The following is a 23,065-nucleotide window of genomic DNA, read 5'->3' on the forward strand; positions in this document are numbered from 1 at the left end:
GATCCAACTTCTGTTTGAGATGCCAACAATAAAAGATAACCCATCTGCCATGATTTATTGACAGTGACTGTTCCACTTGAAATTGGTGAGGCTCAGTCAAGTTAGCAAAGAGCTGCCCTGCATTTCCTAGCTCTTTGGATTGCTGTCACAGCAGGTTACCAAACTGGCATTAAGAAAAAGCACACACATACCGGATAAGGTGCTGAATCCAAGGCTGCTTGACCCAAGTCAACCTTCCGTTTGAGGAAGAGCTTTATTTTCAGAAGATTATACAAATGTCTTCCGCTGACATCAAAGTTACAGGAGTCAGGGAGGCGGAAAAATTTTGAGTTTCAGGCTGAAGGAAAAAGACGAGCAACATTCTCTTTGCTGTCTGGCATGTCCCCATGATTATGCATTCCTGTTTAGTTCCTCTCTGAATGTCCTTAACTTTGGTTTTCCTCTCATGTCCACCAAGTCTGAAGCAGGTTAGAAATGGAGTGCTCTGTACATTTGACTGTTCGTTCTATCAACCCAATATAAAAAATTGGAACTAGGCAAAATAACAATAGGAAAAAAACCTGTAGGAGCGATTAAGGCATTGTTTACCTACCCCTGAAAATTAAATTTTTATATACTCAGTGTGCTGCAGAGAAGGAATCTTGTGAATAATTAAAGCAATTATGGAAGAGAGAGAGAAGTGAGGTAACTGCTTGCCTACAATTCTAGAATCTAACTACCATCCACTCAGGCGTAACTTTCGTGGTCAGAGGAGTACAAAGATGGCCAAGACTGTGAACGGGCACTGCTGCCTAGAGAGGTAACAAGCTTTTAACCAATTCACATCATCTAAAAATCCAGAACCAGCCCAGTCTCAGGGCCTTAAGAAGTTCCGTAGGCTCAGGAGTAATACTGTCTTCTGTGGAGACAAAGCATCTTTGAGAGAGGGCCAAGCAGGAACATGGCCAGTTCTGACAGCACAGGTATCCAGCTCAGCGGCCGATCAACTGGAGCATCTCCTGTGGATCCACGATCTTCTCTCGAGGCTTCCCACCTAACTTGCCTCTTGCCATTTCAGCAGCATCAATCTTCTCCCAATCCGAAAAGGAAACTGGACAGATCCCTGTCAGATCATAACAAATGAGAATGGACAGATCAAATCAACCTGCTCCCCAAAGGCACAGAAATTAAATCCCCTCAGGAATCACAAAAGCCCAGCTGCCTTCTACGCAAAGGCCTCTGCAGAATCAAATGCTCAGTCAAAGGTACACTTTGCATGTCAGTTATTAGCCTGACTTAACAGTGTGGCTCAAATGGATTTGGGTTGCATCTTGGAAGACACTTAATGGCACAACTCGAGCTTAGAGGGCGACACTCCTTTAGTTCGCTTAAAAAATGAAGCATTGGTTTAGAGGGAACACCTGCACACAACTCAAGAAAAGCATTTAAATATAATTGCCATAAATTGGGCTCTCTCATGAACACTAGGTAGACTGGAAAAGTATCTCTGTATAAAATGATCCAAACTTTGTCATCTTTCATATACCGACAATTATGCTTCATGCACAAAAAAGCACATAGAGCCAAACTACAAGTGACGCCTGACACAGGTTGGACACTTGTCAGCTTCCCTCAAGTTTTGATGGGAAATGTAGGCAGCCTGGCGGAATGTTGGACAAGTGACAGTTGAAAAGTCCATTGGACAGCAGTTGGAGAGCCAAGCTGCAAGACCAGGATGTCTACATTTCCCTTCAAAACTTAAAGGAAGCTGACAAGTGTCCAACCTGTGCCAGGCGTCACTTGTAGCTTGGCTCATAGTCACACTGTCTTTTCCAGGTTTCATAAACTGAGAAAATACCAAACTCTAGATTCCTCTTAGGATAACATTTTTTTAAAGCTTCAAGTCTCTGGAAAGTGGTAACTAAAACATCACCTCTTCCATAGCTTTACCAACTTGGACCACTTCACCTATGATTAATTTTTACACAGCTATCACTGCCATTTAGCAGTCACGTCACACGTGCAGAAAACACGAGAAGTAGGTCCTGTATCAAATATGGGGGAAGGACCATGACTCAGTGGTCAAGCATCTGGTTTGCATGCAGAAGGTTCCTGGCTGAATCTCTTGTCACCTGCAACTAAAAGCATCAGGTAGTAGATAAACAAGGCTAAGCTAGAGGGACCGATGCTTTGACTCCGTATAACAACCTCACTCTTGCCTGGAAGATTGCTTCTTATCTCGATACGGCCGACCTGGCCACCTGGATCCATGCTATGGTAACATCAAGGCTTGACTATTGTAATGCTCTATACATTGGCCTCCCATCTAAGTTAACTAGGAGGCTCCAATTAGTGCAAAATGCTGCAGCTCGACTGTTATCAGGAGCGAGCAGGAGCAGGAGCATCACTCCCATCCTACAGTCACTCCACTGGCTACCCGTCAATTCCCGTGCTCAATTCAAGGTATTCATTATTACATACAAAGCTCTTCATGGCCTTGGCCCGGCATACCTGCGGGACCGCCTTTCTCCCTATGTTCCTCCACGGCAGCTTCGCTCATCTGAACAAGGTCTTCTGCAGGTGCCAGGCTGCACATGGGTGAAATCAACAGCAGCCCATACATGGGCTTTCTCTGTGGTGGCCCCTACCCTGTGGAATGACCTGCCTGATGAGGTCAGGAGAGCCCCCACTCTCCTGGCTTTCTGCAAATGATGCAAAACTGAATTATTCAAAAAGGCTTTTTACTCAAATGAGAGGGCTGTATTGTAGGGATGGGGGGTCTCAGATGCTTCAGACCTCACCATTATGTTGCCTTACATATTATCTGTTGCTTTAAATATGTTCTCCTATGTAGTACTTGTGCTTTAAGTTGTCTACTGTCAATCCTAGAATGATTATGTTCTGTTTCAGTATTTTCTTCTACTTTGTATTGGATTCTTGCTAAATGCTATGTCTTTTTAAACTTGTATCTATTTACCCTATGGCATTGCTTATGGATACTGTATGGAAATGTACTTGATACGGATTGGACTAATCTCATACTGGGTAATCCACCTTGCATCTCAGTGAGAAAGGTGGACCAAAATAAATAAATAAATATTCAGCTGATTTTCCACCAATAAAAACAGAACAAAGCATGTTGAAGGTGGTGCTGCAAAGCAATTTGCATGTTTAAATAGATGGACAACTGGATTCTATCCATCATCTAGGTAGACTGTGGTTCCTGGGAGAATAGAACTGAGTGCTCATGATGTTTAGGACAAGGAACTCAAGCAAGAACAAAAAAAAACCCAAAAGAAAGTTAATTGTGGATATTCTCAGGGATGCAGAGAGAGATCTGGAGAATGTGACAGGAATTATTATGTGTTGCCTCAATAACACAACATGTAAACTAATTCAGTTAATTAAAAATCACAATCAAGCATCAAAAACAAAGTGACTCACAATCTAACAACGTGTATTTTCAAAGAGCGGTATGAAGACAAATCTAGTTCCCAGGCACCTATAACTGTGTTTTTAAAATTTCAATTTCCAAACCCAAGTTATTTTGGGAGCCTGAATCACGGGGCTGTTTGTTTCTTTCGCCACCTGAGGCTGGCAGTAAGATTGTGCACTTTAGGTAGGCACACTGAACTACAGGACATTTTCTACAGTTTCCAAATTGCACCTATTAAAATACATCAACCAGCCAATTCACTCGGCTCATTACGGGATCAAGATGCGTTTCTTGCACACACTCACCTCGAGACTTAAGTACGCTCCTCACCAGTTCAAAGCCTCCCTTGGCCTTGGAAACATCCAGAGCACCAGACTGCAGGTCTTCCAGCACAGACTGGGCAGTGTCAAAGCTGTCATTCATTGTCGTGATGATTACACCCACAGGCCCCCGTTTGACCCAGCCACTGCAGTAGAGACCTGCAAAGTGTTACAGGCCATCAGGCAATCCAGCCAATGAAATCCCAAGTCTGTGTGTACAGAGGACATCCACTGAACTCATCTCAATACAATCCTTTAGCTTGAACAGAGCCAAGCGACAGCCGGGACCCTACAGTGCTTTCTACAAGACCTTGATAACCTTGGCATGCCTGTTACAGACCTGAGAAAAAGCTTCACTCCATGACAAATATCATAGCGGAATCAGCACTCACACAACTGGCCCCAAACAACTTTAAATTTTAGCAGCAGAGTAACTAGCTTGTGCATCTCTCACGAATCATCCATTTCAGTCTCAATCTTCCCGGCCGTCCATTCTTATTTATCCATTACATTTTTACTCCAACCCTTCTTCCAATGAGCTCAGGACTGGCACACATGATACTGCCCTCCCCATTTCATCCTTGCAAAAACCCTGCCAGGTAGGTTAGACTTGAGCGCACAAGGCCATCCCAAGATCAGCCTGCCAGACTCAGGGCAGGAGGAGATTCGAATTCAGGCTTTCCCAATCCAAGCCCAGCACTCCCGGCCACTACGTAACACTGGATCTCCCTGCAATTTGCTGGAGCGCGCCCTCCTCGCCACATATCACTGTTCCAGAATGTGGCCCTAGCTATACCAACCGGGGGCGCCAAGGACTCTGCCCGAACTGTTTGGAATAATCCCTTGCTTGGAGTCAAAGGGTACAGCAGGGTCAACTGGGAGGCTCCTGTAACCAATGCTGCTGAGGATCAGGCCACACAGCACGTCCTCAACTTCTCCAGTGGGAACTGCCTTGGCTGTTTCTCCTGAACCCTGCGCAGGCCAGGAACACAAAGAAAAGAGAAAGACAAGTTAGGAAAGACGTGTGGTAATTGCCAACACAGTCCGCTGGCACCTCTGCCGAAGAATGGTAGCTCTGTGGACTCTGAACACACATGGATCCTTCATTAGGGCCTGGACGGGAGACCGCACGCCCTGGGAGCCCCGTGCAAGCTGCTCTGAGCGTTCTAAAGGACGAGCGGCTACAACTACGGAAAAGAAATAGTGAAAGATCACAACGGCAGAAGCAGCATCGCCTTCATTTTTAGCTCCTGCATTTTCATGGCAATCCCATCACCAGCACATGCTGGTGTCCCTCTTAGCACAGCTATCAATACCAATAGAAGGCAGGGTTTTTTTCCCCTCACACCATTATGCAGGAAGTGGCTCCTTGGGGAGACATAGTGCTGGCTTGCTGAGAAGCTACCATTTCAGCTCACAGACAGAAGGCACTTACGCCGGTGGTTCTAATTAGACTGGGAGAATAAAGCTGTCTTTAGCTTAATGCCGAAGGGCTCCTGGGGGGGAATCTCCAAAATTGAAAGGTTTAAGAAAGCCAGAAAGAAGAGGAAAGGGGATGGAATAAAAGCCTTTTAGCATGGAGGCAACTTAGGAGCTCCTACTTCCAACCTGGTGACAGCCATTCGGATCGCTCTCGCACGCTTTCCATCGGTGGCAGGCAACACTTCCAGAGGACTGCGCAAGAACTTCAGGCTCCATTCTCTGGATGCTGAAGCCCAACGGCCGGCCACTTCTTCTCCAGGTTCTTCTAAGGCTGTCTTGACCATCAGCTCAGTCAGCCGTCTCCGAGGTCTGGGAACATCTGAAAATGAAAAGAGCGCTGCAGAAGAATGCAATGGCCCCGCCAGATCACAATTCAACAATCTTATTTGGGATGGGAGGTTATAGAGAGGGGAAGAAAGACAACCTAGGCTGACGCGCACCACGAATGCTGAAGAATTTTGTTGGGATTCTGAAACTCATCTGCATATGAGGAATTCTCAGCATATGAGTAATTTAAAAATCAGAAACCAATGGTACTGAAAGCCAGTGAGAAGTCCAGAAGGTAACGATTTTCTCATATGCATGAGTATCTTTTGGCCCTCAACCAATGCATCCCTCCTTGGATTCTGTTTCTGACTTCTGTGAAGCTAGACATTCCTGCCATTCTCAGACACCCTCTACACCAGAGCCTTAGTACATTGTATACATCAGGATGAGTTAGAAGACTCATCTAATCAACACACAGCCATACAACGGTGATACTCCATTGTTTCATGCTCCTCTCCAAGGTTGTTCTTTTCTAGACTCCCTTTGTGGCCTGTCTAGTTATGGGACTGGGCTAGCCCTGTTTCTGTGTGCAAAGGAATCTTCTATGACTTTTATGGTCATATACAACAACTGTTCTATAATTTTAGCTATATCCATGACATGGTGCAGATGTATCCTTTAGCTACCAATTAGAAACTGATCCAATATAGGCTGCTAAGACCCTCTTTATTGGGGGTGCGGCCATGGCACAGTGGCAGAATACCTGGTCTGCATGCAGGAGGTCTCAAGTTCAATCCCCAGCATCTCCAATTAGTAGATCAGGTGGTACATTGTGTGGAAGATCTCTTCCTGAGACCTTGGAGAGTCACTTGGGAGGTCGGATGGTAGTTTTCCACAGGCTGGTTTGGCTAGGGATCCTGGAGGTGCTTCGCTATCTTCTGGGCATGGAACAGGGGTCACTGGGTCAGTTGGCGGGAGTATTTGTGAATTCCCTGCATTGTGCATGGGGGTTGGACTAGATGACCCTAGAGGTCCCTTCCAACTCTATAACTCTATGCCAATCAGCACAGACAATACTGACCTTGACAGACCAATGACTTGAATCAGTATAAGGCAGCTTCTCGTGTTTCCTGAAACTATTCATAATTTTAAGAAGTGGGAAAATCCTGAAAACTTTTATTCTGCTGTCAGTTAAGGCCCTGCACAGTGTGTTTTTTTAAAGTCTGAAATTACCCCAAGTCATGTGAGAGCAGCTGTATCTAAGTTTTTTTTTTTTTAAAAAAAGCTGAGGTTATGGCAGTCTAAACATAGTATTCCTTTATTTCCCCCCCAGAATGGTTAACCTTGCAGTCTCTTCCACTTAACGTCATAAAAACCCACCTCTGAGCACACTGCAACTCGGCTGCCGGAAATGCCTCTGCCGCTCTCTCCTTTTTTTTTGAATTTCCGCACTGTGCAATCAGGATATGCAAACCGCAGCCCCCAGGAAAGGGCACCCACTCTCCTGCTGTCTGGAGCAGCCTCTGCCAGTCTCTGGCCCTCGGCCATCTCAAGGTTGGACAGCTGCTGCTGCAGCTCACTGCCCCGTGGAGCACCACAGTTCGGCCCAACCGCGTGCATCAAGCCAGTCAGGTTATTACCAGAGACTGTCCACCAGAAACGAAGGCGCAGTACGGAGGGATGTTTAGCTGGTTAATAAACACCGTGAACCAAACCTCTTCCCATGCCAGTCCCATCTGCATTAAGGCCAATTCCAGCACCATTTGGCAATTGGGGCGGGGGAGAGGACTGGCACAAGCTCTCTTGGGAATCTCAAAATGCTTTCCATCAGCTTTAATTACAGGCTATCAAAAAAAAAAACCCACCTGGTCAACAAGGTGCTAAGCACCCGACAACGTTAAGTATCAACCAGCCTCTGCCATCGGAAGTCAGGAGGAGAGCCCCCATGATGCAAAACAGAATGATTCAAAAAGGCTTCTTACTCAGATAGGAGGGCTGTATTGTAGGGATGAAGTCTCAGATGCTTTACTAAGGAGTTAGGGACCACAGACTTCACCATGCTGCCTTACATACTATCTGTACATATGTACTCCTATGCACTACCATGCTTCATGCTGTCAAATGTTAGTCCTAGAACTGATTCTGTTCTGTTACAGCTTCATGCTGTCTAATGTCAGTCCTAGAATTCATTCTGTTCTGTTTCAGCATTTCTTCTACTCTGCATTGGATCCCTGCTAATGCTATGTCTTTGTAAACTTGTTTATATTTACCCTTTGGCATTGTTTATGGAAATGTCCTTGACACTGTATGAAAATGTACTTGATATACTGTATGGAAATGTACTTAATACTGATTGTACTAAGCTCATACTGTGTAATCCGCCTTGAGTCTCAGTGAGAAAGGTGGACTATAAATGACATAAATAAATAAATGTAAACCAATGATGTAGCCCTGTATTTTCACTGGGACCAAGTTTCTCCCCATTTCCTGGAATCCAAAACCCTGGTCCCTCTCTTGTGCTAGCTTCTCTGACAACCTGATAGGAGGAAGCAGCTCAAGTCAAGGGAGCACATGCCACCACCAGCCTGAGAAAATACTGCTGTTTATGTTGTTCGGTTTTCTGTATCTTTTTGTTTTAATATTTTAAAATTGTGCACCAAACTTGAGTGCAGTTATGCATCACACAGGAAAAAGTCAATCAATCTGATCCTTTGGCTACTGATCACACATTTATTCTCTCTTATGGCCTACTTGATTAAGCCATCAGTTGCCTGACCAATTTGTCATGCAGCTATCCCACACTCATGCTCCATCTGGCCTCTGATACAAACTGCTCCTGATTTCATGAACACAACGGAGGGAAATGTTTTCTCCAATACACGTTAAGCTGATCCCATGGCCGCAACCCTCGCCTGTCTTCTAGAACATGCCTCTGAGCATACGCAGAGGGTTTTCCAGAGTGCATTCCCCTTATCACTTAGTAAATGCAACCAGCTATCACATTCCTATGAGCAGGAAAAGGGCTTTGAGGTTAGGGCACAGCTTTGCTAAGGGTTGAAACCCAGGAACCTCCCTTTTTAGAAATCAGCCACTGGTTGATCCTCACCTCTGATAGCATCTCCAAGGCCTTTGAAGTCTGCAGGATCTAGGAGAGGTCTGACACTAGGAAGATTGATCATCTCCCGCAGCTCCTGAGGTTTTCAGAAAGGGAGACATTACACTTTCACACACATGTATTTCAGAAATGTACGCAATGCTGGGAGGTTGTTCTTTTAACAGCCAGGGTGAGATATACTGCTTGGGCTAGACTTGGGAGAACCCAGGTACAAATACCCCAAAAGGGTTTTATGAGAATTAAGGGAGATAACCCAACAAATGTCGTTCAGAATTATGGCACATCCAGATATCAGGTTTCCCATGCTCTCCATTTGGCACTGGTCTACAAAACTGAAAGGCAGTCTTTTCTACAAACGCATCGCACAAATGTATCACATCAGCCCCACAGATGAAAGGGCCTAGGGGGAATACTTTCAGTTACAAAGAAGGCTAAGCCTATCAACACACTGCTTTGTACCTTTATGGTGAAAGCCGCTTGGAGGGGACCCCTCCTCCCTATAAGGCGTACCCGCTTCACTTTGCTGCGGGCCAAGACTGCCAGCGAATCCTCAGTGATATCAGTTTTCTAGGGAAAGAAAACGACAATAAGACAAGGGATATGAGCCGGGAAGGGAGACAGAAGTTCGTATCGTAATCATCACTCCTGCTCATATTAACCTTCCTTGACAACAAAGTGCTTTATTTTTATTTATTTATTTCAGATTTCTATTTCACCCTCCCTGCGAGCGGGCTCAGGGCGGATAACAACCTATTAAAAATACAATTAAAAAATTCATGTACATTAAAAACAACACATTTAAAACAGGATGGTGGACAGCCTTCACAGGGAGGGTTAAGATTTTATACACCCTGTTTTTTCAGGCCGGCGGAGGCCCAGCCTCAGCCATATGCCTGGCGGAACAACTCTGTCTTGCAGGCCCGGCGAAAAGATAGGTCCTGCCGAGCCCTAATTTCAGCAGACAGCGTCCCACCAGGTGGGAGCCAGGACCGAAAAGGCCCTGGCTGTAGTCGAGGCTAGTTGGGCCTCCTTGGGGCCAGGGACCACCAACAGCCGTTTGTCCCCTTTACACAGCTAATGCTTTAGCACTGCATTTATTGAAGATTTCTACACATCTTTTGGACAAAGATAACTCATTTTTGTATTGCCATTTCTTGGTTCATTTTTATTCAGTGCAGTCCTATGCAGAAAATAGTGCAAGAAGCTCTGTCTGGAGTTGGAACATAGACTCATCAGTTACATTTTGTACACAGAAACCAAATCCCACAAAAATACCTTTCCATGGCTCTGTGGCATGCCCACATGTAAGCTATGGCTTTTATTTGCAAAGTAATCACAATGCAGAACAGTTCCTTTCCTGATGGCCAACCATAAGCATTTTGCAAGGAAAAAGATCTCCCATTCATACTTGCATGCATAACCCAGAAACAACAACATTTGATTTATATACTGCCCTTCAGGACAACTTAATGCCCACTCAGAGCGGTTTACAAAGTATGTTATTATTATCCCCACAACAACAAACACTCTGTGAGGTGGGTGGGGCTGTGAGAACTCCTAAAAGCTGTGACTGACCCAAGGTCACCCAGCTGGCTTCAAGTGAATGAGTGGGGAATCAAACCCGGTTCTCCAGATTAGAGTCCCGTGCTCTTAACCACTACACCAAACTGGATCTCAATGCTATCCATGTCCCGCGCTGACATTCAATATGTGAAACACGAACTAGCTTTCAGGGGGAAAAAAAGATTTTGTAGTGTCTAAGATTCGTATAGTTCATTACAGATTACCATCCCATTCTCTGAATTCCCTGCACATCGACAACCTGCACGGTATTAAAACCAAGTCCTGTGACTTCTGAAAGTTAGAACTTGACGCGAAGGGGGGGAGGGAAGGAAGGATCCCGGCAGGCAGCACCTCTAGGACTTCCAATTCAGATTATCTCAAGATAATTCTTTCCTTTTATGGCACTGTAAGGCAGTTTCTATGAGACACAGAGCAGGCCTATTGCCAGTCTCTGCCATTTCACTGTTTACCAATCGCAGAATGGATACATAACTGTCTCTTATCCCTGGTTGAACAAACTACATTTTAATCAGTGCCTCATTGCTTGATTTAGTCCAGACCGTTGGTAAGAAAGGCCGACAACTGCAGCTGCTGGGAGTAGCCAAAACTCAAAGCGCCTATTCATTTTCCCAACAAGTATACAGGAAAAAAATAATGGCTACTGCCCCCTTGTGTTTAGAGAACACGCGTCCGTAACAACGTTGAGAGTTGTTCCCACGTCCTACCCAATCTAAATGCCCCCTCTAAAGTGGTCAAGCCACATTTTTTATTCTTCACCTCCTCCAGTGAGCACATTCCCTTTTTTTTGTTTTTTTCCAAATGGGTCTTTCCCCAGTTCCTACAGGAGGGAACACTGATAAGTTCCAGATTCACCAGCAATTTGGTGCTCTATGAGAAGATGCCCAGCTACCCAACAGGGACCAAGTGAGGGAAAGAAAACAGCTCCATAAATGCAGACTGCTCTGCCCTTGCTAAGGGGGAAAAGGAAGTAGAAGAAAAGTCCCTTTCTCTAAGGAGAACCACAGGTTAAGACTTTTATCTTCAGGAGCTGCCGGCTGATAAAAGCAAGAAATTCGAGTATTTTGAGTGTTTAAAACACAGCTGAATGTGAAGCAAAAGTTATCTCTTTTGACAGTGATGATATGTCAGTCCTAGTACTGTGGATTTAAGGAGAATGCTTTGCTTGTAGCAGACAGTCTCAGAAAATGAGAGGAAGGATTTTCTCACATCCCGTTTCTTGCCCCTTCTGTAAAGCAGGAACTCATATTAAACACACTGATATGATGCCCTGATCCTATCTGCTCCTTTAATGACTGTCCGACCCACTCTCAACCCAAACCCTTTAGGAGGCTGACGCTGGATTACAACCTCCCCACAGAGCTAAGCAGCAGGAGAGCTCTTATCTGTGAGGCGAGAAGCTGAGACGTTGGCTGCAGTCATGTAGCTGCTTTAATTAGAGATTCTATCCATCTCTACCTCTGTGTGAGAGTCCATCGTTAATCTAAAGGGGATTTCGGATAGTTTTACATAATACCTCACACGGCCTTCTGTTTTACTGGCAGTTTGTTCTTGACTCACCCTTAGAATTTCAAGAGGCGACAGGAGAATTCGCGCAACGTCCAGGGCCACGTTCCCATGTCCAAGGATCACAGCTGTCTCACTGCTCAGGTCCGGTTTCAGCTACAAAGGTAGAGAGATCCTTCACAACCGCCACTTCAGCTATCCCCCAGCCTACTGTGGAGGATCTTTAATATCAGATTTTTTAAAGAGGTTTTCATGCTCACGGCCACTTTGTGCAAGACTATTTTCCCCACTGCATGTCACTTTAGTACAGGAAAATCAAACGCATGTGATAAATGCAAACACTTGCTCTGTCACACAGACAGGTAGCAAAATGTGGACAGGTCATACTTCACAGGATATGCATGGCTTTCCTATGAAGGAGCAACATCCATGCAGAAGTCATCTCATGTGATGCATCTTTCAGTGATGCTCACGGCCAAGCTCTAATTTAACATACACCATGGGGCCTCAATGTCAAAGATAGAGTGCCATGTGATTTCACATAAAAAGCTCCCATTTTGGAACCACCACTTTTGTAGTGTAGGCAATATATATTACACACCATGAGAAAGTGTTATTTCCCCACACAGCAGCCTCAGAAACTACTTTACATCTTTGCCCTTGTCTACCCACAGCAGTGTGGACACCGGAAGGGGGTGATGATTAGACATGGGCACGAACCCAAAAAATTTAATGAGTCTGAGGTTCGTGGTTCGGTGCCAACAACGATCCTGAAGTCGCGAACTGCAATGAACATTTTGTTGCCGAACTGGTTTGCGGTTCATGGTGCGTAGAACGGCCCCCGTTGCACTTAGACAGCCCATGTTCCCGGGGAGTGTTTTGCAGGCTCTCCTACAGCCATCACCCAAGTTTGGACAAGATTGCAAAAGGGATCTTGGAGTTATACCCTCTCCAATCCAAGGCCCCCAGGAAACTCCCACTCGATACAATTAGAGCCACTGGTTGACATTGGCCCAGTGTACAGAAGGTGGGTGCCGGCAGCAGCCCTGGCACCAGAGGGAGGGAGGGACTAGAGCCCTAGCCCACCACTCCCACAGACCTGAACAGATCAGGCACTGATCAATAATAATCAATGTGAGCCCTCAGCCGAGGTGCCCACTGAGCTTGGCCCCAGAGCTAGGCAGTAGCCCTGGAACCAGAAGAGATAGATGCCTATCCCCAAAATCCAAGCTCAATTAAACTCTCTCTGTCTCTCTCCCAAAAGGCTAGCAAGTAGCAAGCAACAGTTCTGTCCCACTCCACTGCTCGCTGAAAGTGAAACCAGAACTGGGAGCGCAGTGCTTTTCTATAAGCTGAGGTCTCATTGAGCAACGCTGGAGGTCTGTGTTTGGCCATCAGAGCTGCCTATCAGGGTTTGCAGGGATGAGATTGGAGTGCCCATGGCTACAGAACACCCCCTCCCCCTCCCTCCCCCAGGTGTCTTCTCCCAACTTGTAACCGCTTTGCAGTTCCATGGTTGGAAGAAAGACCTGCCAATCAAGGTAAGCTGGGCTTCCATTCCGGTTTCCAGGGCGACAGAAGGAGCGCAGACAGAGTTCAGGCATTCCCCCGGCTCCGTTTCCACGGGAATTGATTGATGGCACCTGACTGTCTGGCTTCCCGAACCGCGGCCAAACGCACCGAGCCAGGCTTCTTCTGAATGCTGGTTCGTTGGCCGTGGACAATCACGAACTGCTAGGTTGCAATCGCGTGCTCGCCAATTTTGTGGGTTTTTGAAGTTCGTAATGCGGTTCGTGCCCATCTCTAGTGATGATATTCCTTCCTTGTTGAAGACAATATGGGGTGGGGCCATGGCTCAGTGGCAGGACATCTGTTTTGCATGCAGAATGTCACAGTTTCTATTCCTGGATCTCCAGCTAAAGGAATCAGGGAATAGGTAATGTGGAAGGTCTCCATCAGAGACCTGGAGAGCTGCTGTCAGTTAGAATAGACTATGCCGATCTTGGTAGATCGGTATACGGAAGCTTCATGTGTATGTGTGTGTGGAAGGAGCTGGTATTTATCAGCCCTGAGGGAAAAACTGGTTCTCAACTGAACCTGGAAACCATCTCTGCCTTCAGAGTGAGGGCAAAAGAGAGTGAATTCTTACTGTCTCTTCCCCAACACCCTCTGTGTGTGTGTGTGCGCGTGCGTGCACGCGCGCACACACGCATACATCCATGCACACAGGCCCAACTGAAGAATAAGCTTCTGTCCAGCTGTAGGCAAATAAGGCCAATAAGGAGCTGAACTTGTTATCTTATGAGAAACTACACCCACTTTGTACAAATATTTTTACTATCATATACAGCAACCCAAGTAATACAGTGTACGCAGATCCCATCCGTCTCACAAGCCAAAGAAGTTTGTGAAATAGCACTCTTCTGCCTCTCATAATCATTCAGAATTTCCTATGCTTCTTGGTGCCTTCTGCTTTCAGGACCAGCCATCTGAAGGCCAGTTTGAATTCTCCCTCAGCAGCCAATCACATGGCAGCCTTAGGAAAAGCACCATATGGACAGCACATGAAGCTGCCTTACAGCGAGTCAGACCATTGGAGCAACTAACCCAGTATTGTCTATGTCAACGGGTGACAGTTTCCGGGGTCTTGAGCACAGAGAGGCGTGTGATTCTTTAACTGGTAATGCCATCTTTTGCATACAAGGCAGGTACTCTACCACTTAGTTACAGCCACCAGGTCCTCTGCTACTCCCTCCACAATACTGGGATACTACTACTTCAGAGGCATTGTAAGAATTATTGAGATGTAAGCAAAATGTGTTGAATATTTTAAAGTCACTATGTAAAAAGTTATTGGTACTTTGCATAGAATTCTTTCTAAAAAATCAACAGAGAAAACTCATATATGAGTCTATTTTAGTTTGTGCACATATATGGAAGCTTTTCCACACGTAACAGATTACTTTAAAAAAAACACCTACATCTCAATGGTAAAATATCATGTGTGAAGCAGCGAGGCCATTCTCTCATCCCCAAAGGCATAAGCGACAGCGTCCATTCCAGTTTTCGTCATGGCACCTCTAAAAGAGGGAGATGGCTAATCCCCTTTTACGGATGTGCAAATTGTTCACATTTGTAAATCTGAGGAGGATTTAATTTGACGTCTGCTAATCTTTTCCAATTGCAGGCCTTTCAGCCAACCACTAATCTGAAGCCGGATGGTTTAGTCTGAACATGTAGAAAGTCTGGTGAGGCGGGGGTGGGGGATGGGAAAAGAGAAGTGACATCCTTACATCTCTGTTTTCAGGTAGGCCATTGTACCAACCCACGAACGCTCTGGCTGTATAAACTCCTGCAAGATCCTCCCCTGGAATTCCAAGAGTACGATTGTCCTCAGCCCCATAGCTCTGTACAAAAAGAACAAAAAAGTCACACACATTTTCCAGGAAGCAAATTCTTTCACATAAATATATAGATAGCTGACATGCCTTCCGTGGCAGCAGAACACATTCTGAAAAGTGTTTCTCTAAAGTTCATAATCGATTAGGTTTTATAGGAAAGCTTGGTGAGCAACAACTGGCGAGCCACATTTCTTCCAGATTTCTTTCTACAAAACCCACGTGGATTTTGTGTTCCCTCATGAAGTTTTTCAAAGGTACTGCTCTGTGAAAAGAAAATTACTTTGTCACAGAGGTTCTGTCCCTGAATCAGTACGTGATGGCATGGATGTGCGTTCTTTATGAAAACTTTTAGCAGCTGCAAAAAAAAGGCATGCACCCCACACACAAACGCTTCCTGCAATCTGGGGAGGGGTGCTGCAAGAGAGGACAAACATGTTTGCTCACTTTCCTGGGGCAGCAACTGCCCTGCAGAGAGTGGTGGGGATGGTAATTGTCCAGTTACTGGCAGCAAAGATATAGGATATAGAGACCCACAGCACAGTAGGCCGGAAAACACCAGCCCAGTTTTTACGCTATGACAGCTGACAAGCAATGGAATGACTACAGAGTGGCAAGACAGGAAGCATCGATCTGGTGGTCCTATTTGTTTAGAGAATTTGTATGCCACCTCTCCAGAACTCTGCTTGAGGCAGCTCACAACTAAAACAAGACAAAAGGCCAACAAAAACCAACAAAACAAGTCAATAAATATGACACAAGCCAATAAAAACAAGCCAGAGAAAAAAAGCAACATAAAACAAATAAATTAAAATGGGTAGCCATGTTAGTCTGTCTGTAGCAGTAGAAAAGAGCAAGAGTCCAGTAGCACCCAGGGCTTTTTTTCAGCTGGAACGTGGTGGAATGGAGTTCCGGAACCTCTTGAAAATGGTCACATGGCTGGTGGCCCCGCCCCCTGATCTCCAGACAGAGGGGAGTGTAGACTGCCCTCTGCACCGCTAGAGTGGCGTGGAGGGCAATCTAAACTCCCCTCTGTTTGGAGATCAGGGGGTGGGGCCACCAGCCATGTGACCATTTTCACTGAGGGTGATTTAAACTTTTAAAAATTCCCCTCTTGTTCCAGCTGACCCAAAGTGACATCATTGGCCCTGGGAGCATGCGTGCACTTTGCGCACACACATGTGGTACCAGGGGCACTACCTCCCACCAAGTGTTGCACCCTGTGCTGGCAACCCACTGAGTTCCACCACCTCTTTTCCCAGAAAAAAAGCCCTGGTAGCACCTATAAAACTGACACAATTTGTGGTATGGTATGAACTTAAATGAGCCGCAGCTCACTTCAGATACCTTATAGGTACCACTGGACTCTTCATAAAACCAACAGAACAGTCTAAAATGATACCGATAAAGCAGTCCTCAAACTCTGGGCAGACAATGAAAAAATGATTACCCAGCTTTTATGTAAGAGACGTTAAGATAAACATTTTGGCTTGATGCCTAAAAGAAGGTAAGGAAAACACCAGGTGGGCCATAAGGGGACAACATTCCAAAGGCAAGTTGCCACCACTAAAAAAGTCCTGTCCTCCGACTGCCACCCACCTCAATTCTGAAAGTGGGTGAAGAGAAAGCAGAGCTTATTAGGCATATTTTATCCATCAGGCTGAACAATATGGGAAGAGACATTCCTTGGTATTAGGTGTAACTTTTCCCTTCTCTCTGGCTGAACCTTTATCTAGTAGACCAGGTAACTGCATCCCCGCCTCCATCTCCCCAGCACCCACTCCGTCTAAGCAATACAATGACGGCTTCATTCTCAATCAGCTCAATTTTACCTCAGTGACACAGTCATGTAGGCAAATCTGCCTGGCTGTGGAGCCTTGGGAGATATATGTTTCGAGTTCTTAAAAATGCCACCAAAACAGCAACCAAGAGGGACAGTAAACTGAGACAGGTAGGCACCAAAAAAGTAAACATTTGGGGCAAACGGGAAAATCCCCTCTGAAAGGCCTAAAACCAAAATGGGCTATCATTCTGCACAGCTTTGATCATCAATACAAATTTCCAGACGTGATTCTCCCTTTTGTATTTGTTATGTACGTTACAGCAAAGGAGTTTAATTCAAACAGAAGCCAATGAAAATGTTTAGGGATGAGAGAGCATTTCCCAATATATTATCAAATTATTCATACCCAAATGAGTTGGGATGGTGTAATTAGTTCTTTTTAAATTGCAAAGTTGAGAACAAAAAAGGGCTGTTACTACAGCATTCAATTAGTCTTCCATGCCCTCATGTCTGTTTTCTGATTCAGAGAATAGGGTTATGAGGGGTGGGGGGAGGCATCCAGACCCCAACAGTCAGAACTATTTGAAAGCAAACTAACACTCAATGTTGCCAGGTGTATATTTTAATCTCCTACTCCAAGTGTGCCCTGACCTGGATAGCCCAGGTGAGCCTGATCTCGTCAGATCTCAGAAGCTAAACAGAGTCAGCCTTGGTTAGTAACTGGATGGGAGACCTCCAATGAAGACCAGGGTTGCAGAGGCAGGCAATGGCAAACCATCTCTGTTTGTCTTGCCATGAAAATCCCGCCAGGAGCTGCCATAAGTCAGCTATGACTTGAGGGCACTCTCTACCACCACTCCATTGCCTTCATGGGCCCTGTTGCACACAGAAGAGTTGCAACACGGTACTGGATGCTGTGCATGGCATGCGTGATTCGACAAGCTTCATTTACATATATCGTATGGATGGACTAAATGTTTGATTGGACTTGACATCTCCCCCATTTTTTCTTTCTCTTCCACATGACAAAACATAGACAAGTGAACTCACCAAGATCACAGCATGATAAGCTTTCTGCAGTTCCTTCACAGTGATATCCTTCCCCACAGTCACGTTCCCATAATAGGAACAACGATCAGAGCGTGCGGTCTGAGTAAACGTGTTGATCACATTCTGTTGGGAGAGGCCAAAAGAAGCCCCATCTGAAAAGCAATTTGTCTCTTCCCACAGTACCCAGCGAGGAAGCAAGCGACGGCTGCAAGGTCTGAATATGATAAAAGAGCCTCAATGACCTTGTGGCATCTAAGCCAGCCTCTCACTCTCTGATTCATGCTGCTGCTTCCAAGACTCTTATCTGCCAACTAATAAGAACATCTCATTTTAAAGTAACATTGTTATCCATGACCTGGCTCCAGGCCAGTCTAAACAAAATGTATACTTCCATTTTTCCCCCCACACACAAGGCAGGGGGAGGGAGAATCTACTGCCAGTAGCATTTCAATCGCTTTACGACGTCAGATTTACCTCATGGAAAAAAAGTCTGGCGTTACCCCCATTCATGAAGGGACTTTTGTCCACAAGATACAGTGACGGCCTTGTTCAGATACTAGACTTACCCCTCCAAAATCTAGCAACACATATTATTGGTTAGTTACCTTTGAAAAGTTATAAAGTCCTTTTGAAATCAAAAGGCCAGGTGTGAAGAAAAAACTAAGCCTATAAAAATAAACTAAGTGCTGTGCTTGTGAAGGCACAGGTGTGTTCACAATACAGTTTCTAGCTAACGCTTCCTCAGAACTTCAGGTGTTTTTTCCCTTTTCCACACACAATGGCCTTTGTTACTTCCTCTGGGACAGAGGAAGAGGGGGAAGCTGTGGTATTGGTATATTCTGCTGATTCTTAGGGAGGACCCAGATAATGAGAGACTGCTCAGGAAGGAGAACTATGTTACTATCACCCAAGGGCTTCAAGCGCCGAAGCCAGGCCTAAATGGCTTAACAAGGGGACTGCTTTCCTTGGCTTCATTTAAAAATACCCCTCAAGGCAAGACCACTTATCCTGTTTCAGCAATGAATTGCTCCTGCTGTGTGCTACCTACTCATTTATTTTCTTTGTATTCATTCTTCCTTTGAGGAGCACAGAGCTGCATTTTGGCCTGACCACAACTCTGTATGGTAAAAAAGGCTGAGATCGGGACCTGGCCAATGTCGCCCACCCACAGCCAAGCAAGGATCTGGTTCCTGACAAGCAAACCCTCAAGTTCTAGCCCATGTGCAACACTGGCTCATATGCCAAGGCTTAAACGTTCCCCTTATGTATTGTTTCACAGTAGAATGGAACAAAAATTCTGGTGGCCGTAAGAAGCATTTCCAAATCTCTGGTCTCCTTATGCTGGGCCCTATCCTTCACTGACCTGAATTCAGTACTGACCTTGACTTCTGGATGGTCTGGAGCCACTCCGAAACGTACAAGGCCAAAGGGAACTGGCAACTTCTCATAAATATCCACCTCAGCCAGTCTGTGGTGCTGGGGAAGAAGAAGTTCACATTCATTAGAGCATACAACAGATACGATGACAAGACACAAACAAAAGCCAAATTGGTGCTCAAGGAGGTTATTATACATTTATGTGTTGGTTTGACGCAACTCCTATTTCCCTTTTCAATCTGACAATTTGGAAGCCGAACGGCACATCAACTTTTGCCAACACCAGTCATGCAAATATACACAGGTTGTTATGACTATGCACTGTATCTTTAAGAAAAAAACCACATCCTCTAGTAGATTACATCTGAACCTGAATGGTTCCCAAGATGGTCAAAGCATCCAGATTTAAAGTCAGCACAAACACAATTCTGGAATCCCAAAGATCAGTAACATTACTTGATGTGGAGTTCAAATAAACCCAGCGTCCAAAGATAGTGGCCTGTATCTAGTCACGTAATGAAAACTTAAATGGCACATGGGATTTCTGAAGGGGGGACACAGCGATTTCCAACTCCTCTCCTACTACGGACATTTTTCTCCTATGCTGTTCTTGCGAAGATCTACTGATTGACATGAACAAAACTCCTGAGGGCTCATTGGGCAGCAACAGGAGAGGTAAATTGACAGAAACAACCATTCACTCTTCGGAAAACAGAAGTGTCCTTAAGGCTTTGGATACAGGATACAAGCTTGGATACAGGGTGTAAAATATATGGAATTCATACACTGCTTACCCAAACACATTCCAGAAAACTGTGTTGCAGCCACAGGTGATATCCGAACTAGACTACCTGCTGAACAAGTAAGCAGAGCAGAAAACTAGAGGACAGAGATCATGTTTAGTTGCAAAGAGAGAGGTATTGCCAGGTCTAATAACATAACAACAACAATAGCAGCAGCAGCAACAATAGATTTATATACCACCCTTCAGGGCAACTTAACACCTACTCAGAGCAGTTTACAAAGCATATTATTATCCCCACAATAATAATCATCCTGTGAGGTGGGTGGGACTGAGAGAGCTCTGAGAGAGCTGTGACTGACCCAAGGTCACCCAGCTGGCTTCAAGTGGAGGAGTGGGGAATCAGACCTAGTTCTCCAGATTAGAGTCTCACTGCTCTTAACCACTACACCAAACTGGGTCTCCAGTTTTGATACCTCTAGACCCCTGCCTCTAGAACTGTCCCATATAATACAACACAATGTGAGATTTGGAAAGTATATAATACTTCCTCTTCCATTACCAAGGTATGCCTGATCTAGCATTTCCAGTTGATGGAAAGATCCCTTTGAATAACCCTTTATACTCTGCCTTTCTTCCCATCAGGGACCCAAAGCGACTTGCATTGTTCGCCTCTCCTCCATTTTATAGCAGCCAATTCCCAAGCAACAGAAATGCCAATCAGCCCTCGGACAAGGTGACTGTCTATATGACCCTCTCGCCGAGCCAAACGGACTCTTCTGAGCATAGGCAATTTAATCCAGGGAAGTATTTCCTCATCACATTCCAGTGATCCTTAAGAAGAATATGAACCAGAAAGACACCCATATTACCTACAGACTCCGTCCGCAGCCACAGCATATATACAAGAACTCACCTTTGAATTGTAATTGATTTTACTGTTGAGAAAAGCAAGTGGGGCAGGCGTACAATAGGGACAAGGGATTGTTATCCAAGAACGCCCCCCCCCCCACGTTAAACTACTTTGTTCTCCTAGATAATCATCTTAATAAAAGCAAGGTGACACTTTCAGTAACGGGAAAACAGAATGGCATTGGGGCACCAAGCTAGAAGGTTGATTCTAGCATGATTAGAGAGGCAAAGAAAAATCAAAAAGTGGAAGGAAGTATTCCAGATTCAGCAAACGTTGAGAGAAAAAAGGCAACTACAATAAATCCTAATTAACTGCCAGGTTCCTGTGAACCTGCTAAATAGGCCACAGATGGGGGAGCTTTAACACGGTGCTGATAAATATTTACTATGTTGAAAGGCTGATCGTAGTGGCGAGATTCTAATCTGGAAAAAAACAAGGTCGCCTATTAAGGGGGACACAGACTAGTGCAGGGACAAGACTTTAACTCAAATATAAAGGCAAATAAGGTTCTAATAGGTGTGACTTTATTTTTTCCCCAGGGAGACTTCCCTTATAAGAATTTATTAGCTGCCCATCTACCTTCATCCAGACAACAAAGTGTGTGTGTTAGCTTAAAGCACAAGCAAGCAAAAAGCTTTACATTTCATTTAACCCGGTTTTGGGTCCAGTAGCACCTTTAGAGACCAACTAGATTTCCAGGGTATGAGCTTTCGAGAGTCAAAGCTCCCATCTAATTGGTCTCTAAGGTGCTACTGGACCCAAATCTTGCTCTTTTACTGCAGATCAACACAGCTATCCACCTAAAATTAACTCAGTTTGAAACACAGGTGATACTTCCAACTGAGAAAATCCCGGGAAAGGAAAGGATTAAGACTAGGGATGGCTAACCAACAAGTTGCAGATTCCCACAAAACATAATTTTCATTATTTCAGGCAAAAGCCACAACACTTAAACAGGCTTCACATCACTTTACATTTGTAATATGTGTATCTGTGAAAAATAATGAAAAATGAAAAAGCAAATGGAAGAACTGACATTACTTAATATTTGTTACACTGGTTCCAGACTGTCCTGTTTAGACAGTTCAGACTCCTGGTGAAGGACAGTCAACAGGGAATAAAATGACAGCTACTCTTTCGAATGAGCAGGTTAAAAAGACCCTGCCACAGAAGAGATTTTTCCTGAGTGGTGGGAGCGCTGTGGAAAGAATGGCCAATCACTGATGGTTTGAGGAGGTCTTTCTATACAAGCAGCAGCTCTTCTCAGTTACTCTACCTGTGTTAGTACCATTCTCACAAACATGATGTGTTCATAAGATCTTACGCTTTACAGATTGTAAAGCTATTATACAACTGACCTGTGCATGAGAGAAAATGTCATTGATTTACTCTTTTTTCTAGTGTATGGTTTTCTTTCATTTGCTTTCTTTTCAGTTTTATCTCTAGCACAAGTCTGTGAATTCTGTACTCTGCCTGCGGATATGTTACAGTGCAATCCTACAAACAGTAACTCCTCTCTAAACCCACGGATCTTCCATAGGGTCATTGTCTTGTGTGTTGCACCGATTATATGCTGTAAGTACAAATATTCAGTCCTTATGCATTATTTGTACTATAATAACATAACAATAACAGTGTGCTTATATACTGGCTTGCTGAACAGATTTGTGCTCACTCAGAGTGGTGAACAAAGTCGGTGCTGTTATTATCCCCACAATGCCGCTGGGCTGAGAGGAGTGGCTTGCCCAAGGCCACCTCCTGAGCCCATGACCGTAGTGGGATTCGAACCAGCTGAGTGCTGACTCGCGGCACTTAACCACTACGCTACAGCACATATTAATGGTTCTGTTTGTCTGTCTACATGTGGATCACTCATTGCAGTGCATGCACATTAAAGCAATTTCCACCAAGCATTGTGATTCCTATGTCTGTTCCCCTGCCAGCATTCACATTTACTTCCAGAACAATGCAGGCCCCGTTCCCACTGTTACTTGACTTACTTGAAGTGCCAAGTGCCTTCCTCTACCTTCTCTGTGCCAAGTGCAAGCCTCTGTGCCTGCTGTACAACCATGTCTGCCTTGTTTTGGGCACCAAATGCCTCTCCGTGCCTGCAATG

The 23,065-nt window shown here is 45.0% G+C and overlaps 1 protein-coding gene across 1 annotated transcript in view; it reads right to left on the reverse strand.

Annotated features, from left to right (window-relative positions):
* Nucleotides 1–200: 200 nt before the first annotated feature.
* The window catches only part of FDXR (ferredoxin reductase), a 32,705-nt gene continuing 9,840 nt past the window's right edge, over nucleotides 201–23,065 (reverse strand). The window contains exons 3-12 of the mRNA XM_054976932.1: nucleotides 19,298–19,393; nucleotides 17,918–18,040; nucleotides 14,980–15,093; nucleotides 11,741–11,842; nucleotides 9,059–9,166; nucleotides 8,591–8,675; nucleotides 5,337–5,536; nucleotides 4,536–4,707; nucleotides 3,721–3,894; nucleotides 201–1,102 (exon numbers count right to left, since the gene is read on the reverse strand). Of these exons, the coding sequence (XP_054832907.1) occupies nucleotides 972–1,102; nucleotides 3,721–3,894; nucleotides 4,536–4,707; nucleotides 5,337–5,536; nucleotides 8,591–8,675; nucleotides 9,059–9,166; nucleotides 11,741–11,842; nucleotides 14,980–15,093; nucleotides 17,918–18,040; nucleotides 19,298–19,393 (1,305 nt within the window). The 3' untranslated portion in view covers nucleotides 201–971. The remainder of the gene's footprint in view (nucleotides 1,103–3,720; nucleotides 3,895–4,535; nucleotides 4,708–5,336; nucleotides 5,537–8,590; nucleotides 8,676–9,058; nucleotides 9,167–11,740; nucleotides 11,843–14,979; nucleotides 15,094–17,917; nucleotides 18,041–19,297; nucleotides 19,394–23,065) is intronic.

Source organism: Eublepharis macularius, chromosome 4 (assembly GCF_028583425.1).
Source record: "Eublepharis macularius isolate TG4126 chromosome 4, MPM_Emac_v1.0, whole genome shotgun sequence".
Classification (NCBI taxonomy): Eukaryota; Metazoa; Chordata; class Lepidosauria; order Squamata; family Eublepharidae; genus Eublepharis; species Eublepharis macularius.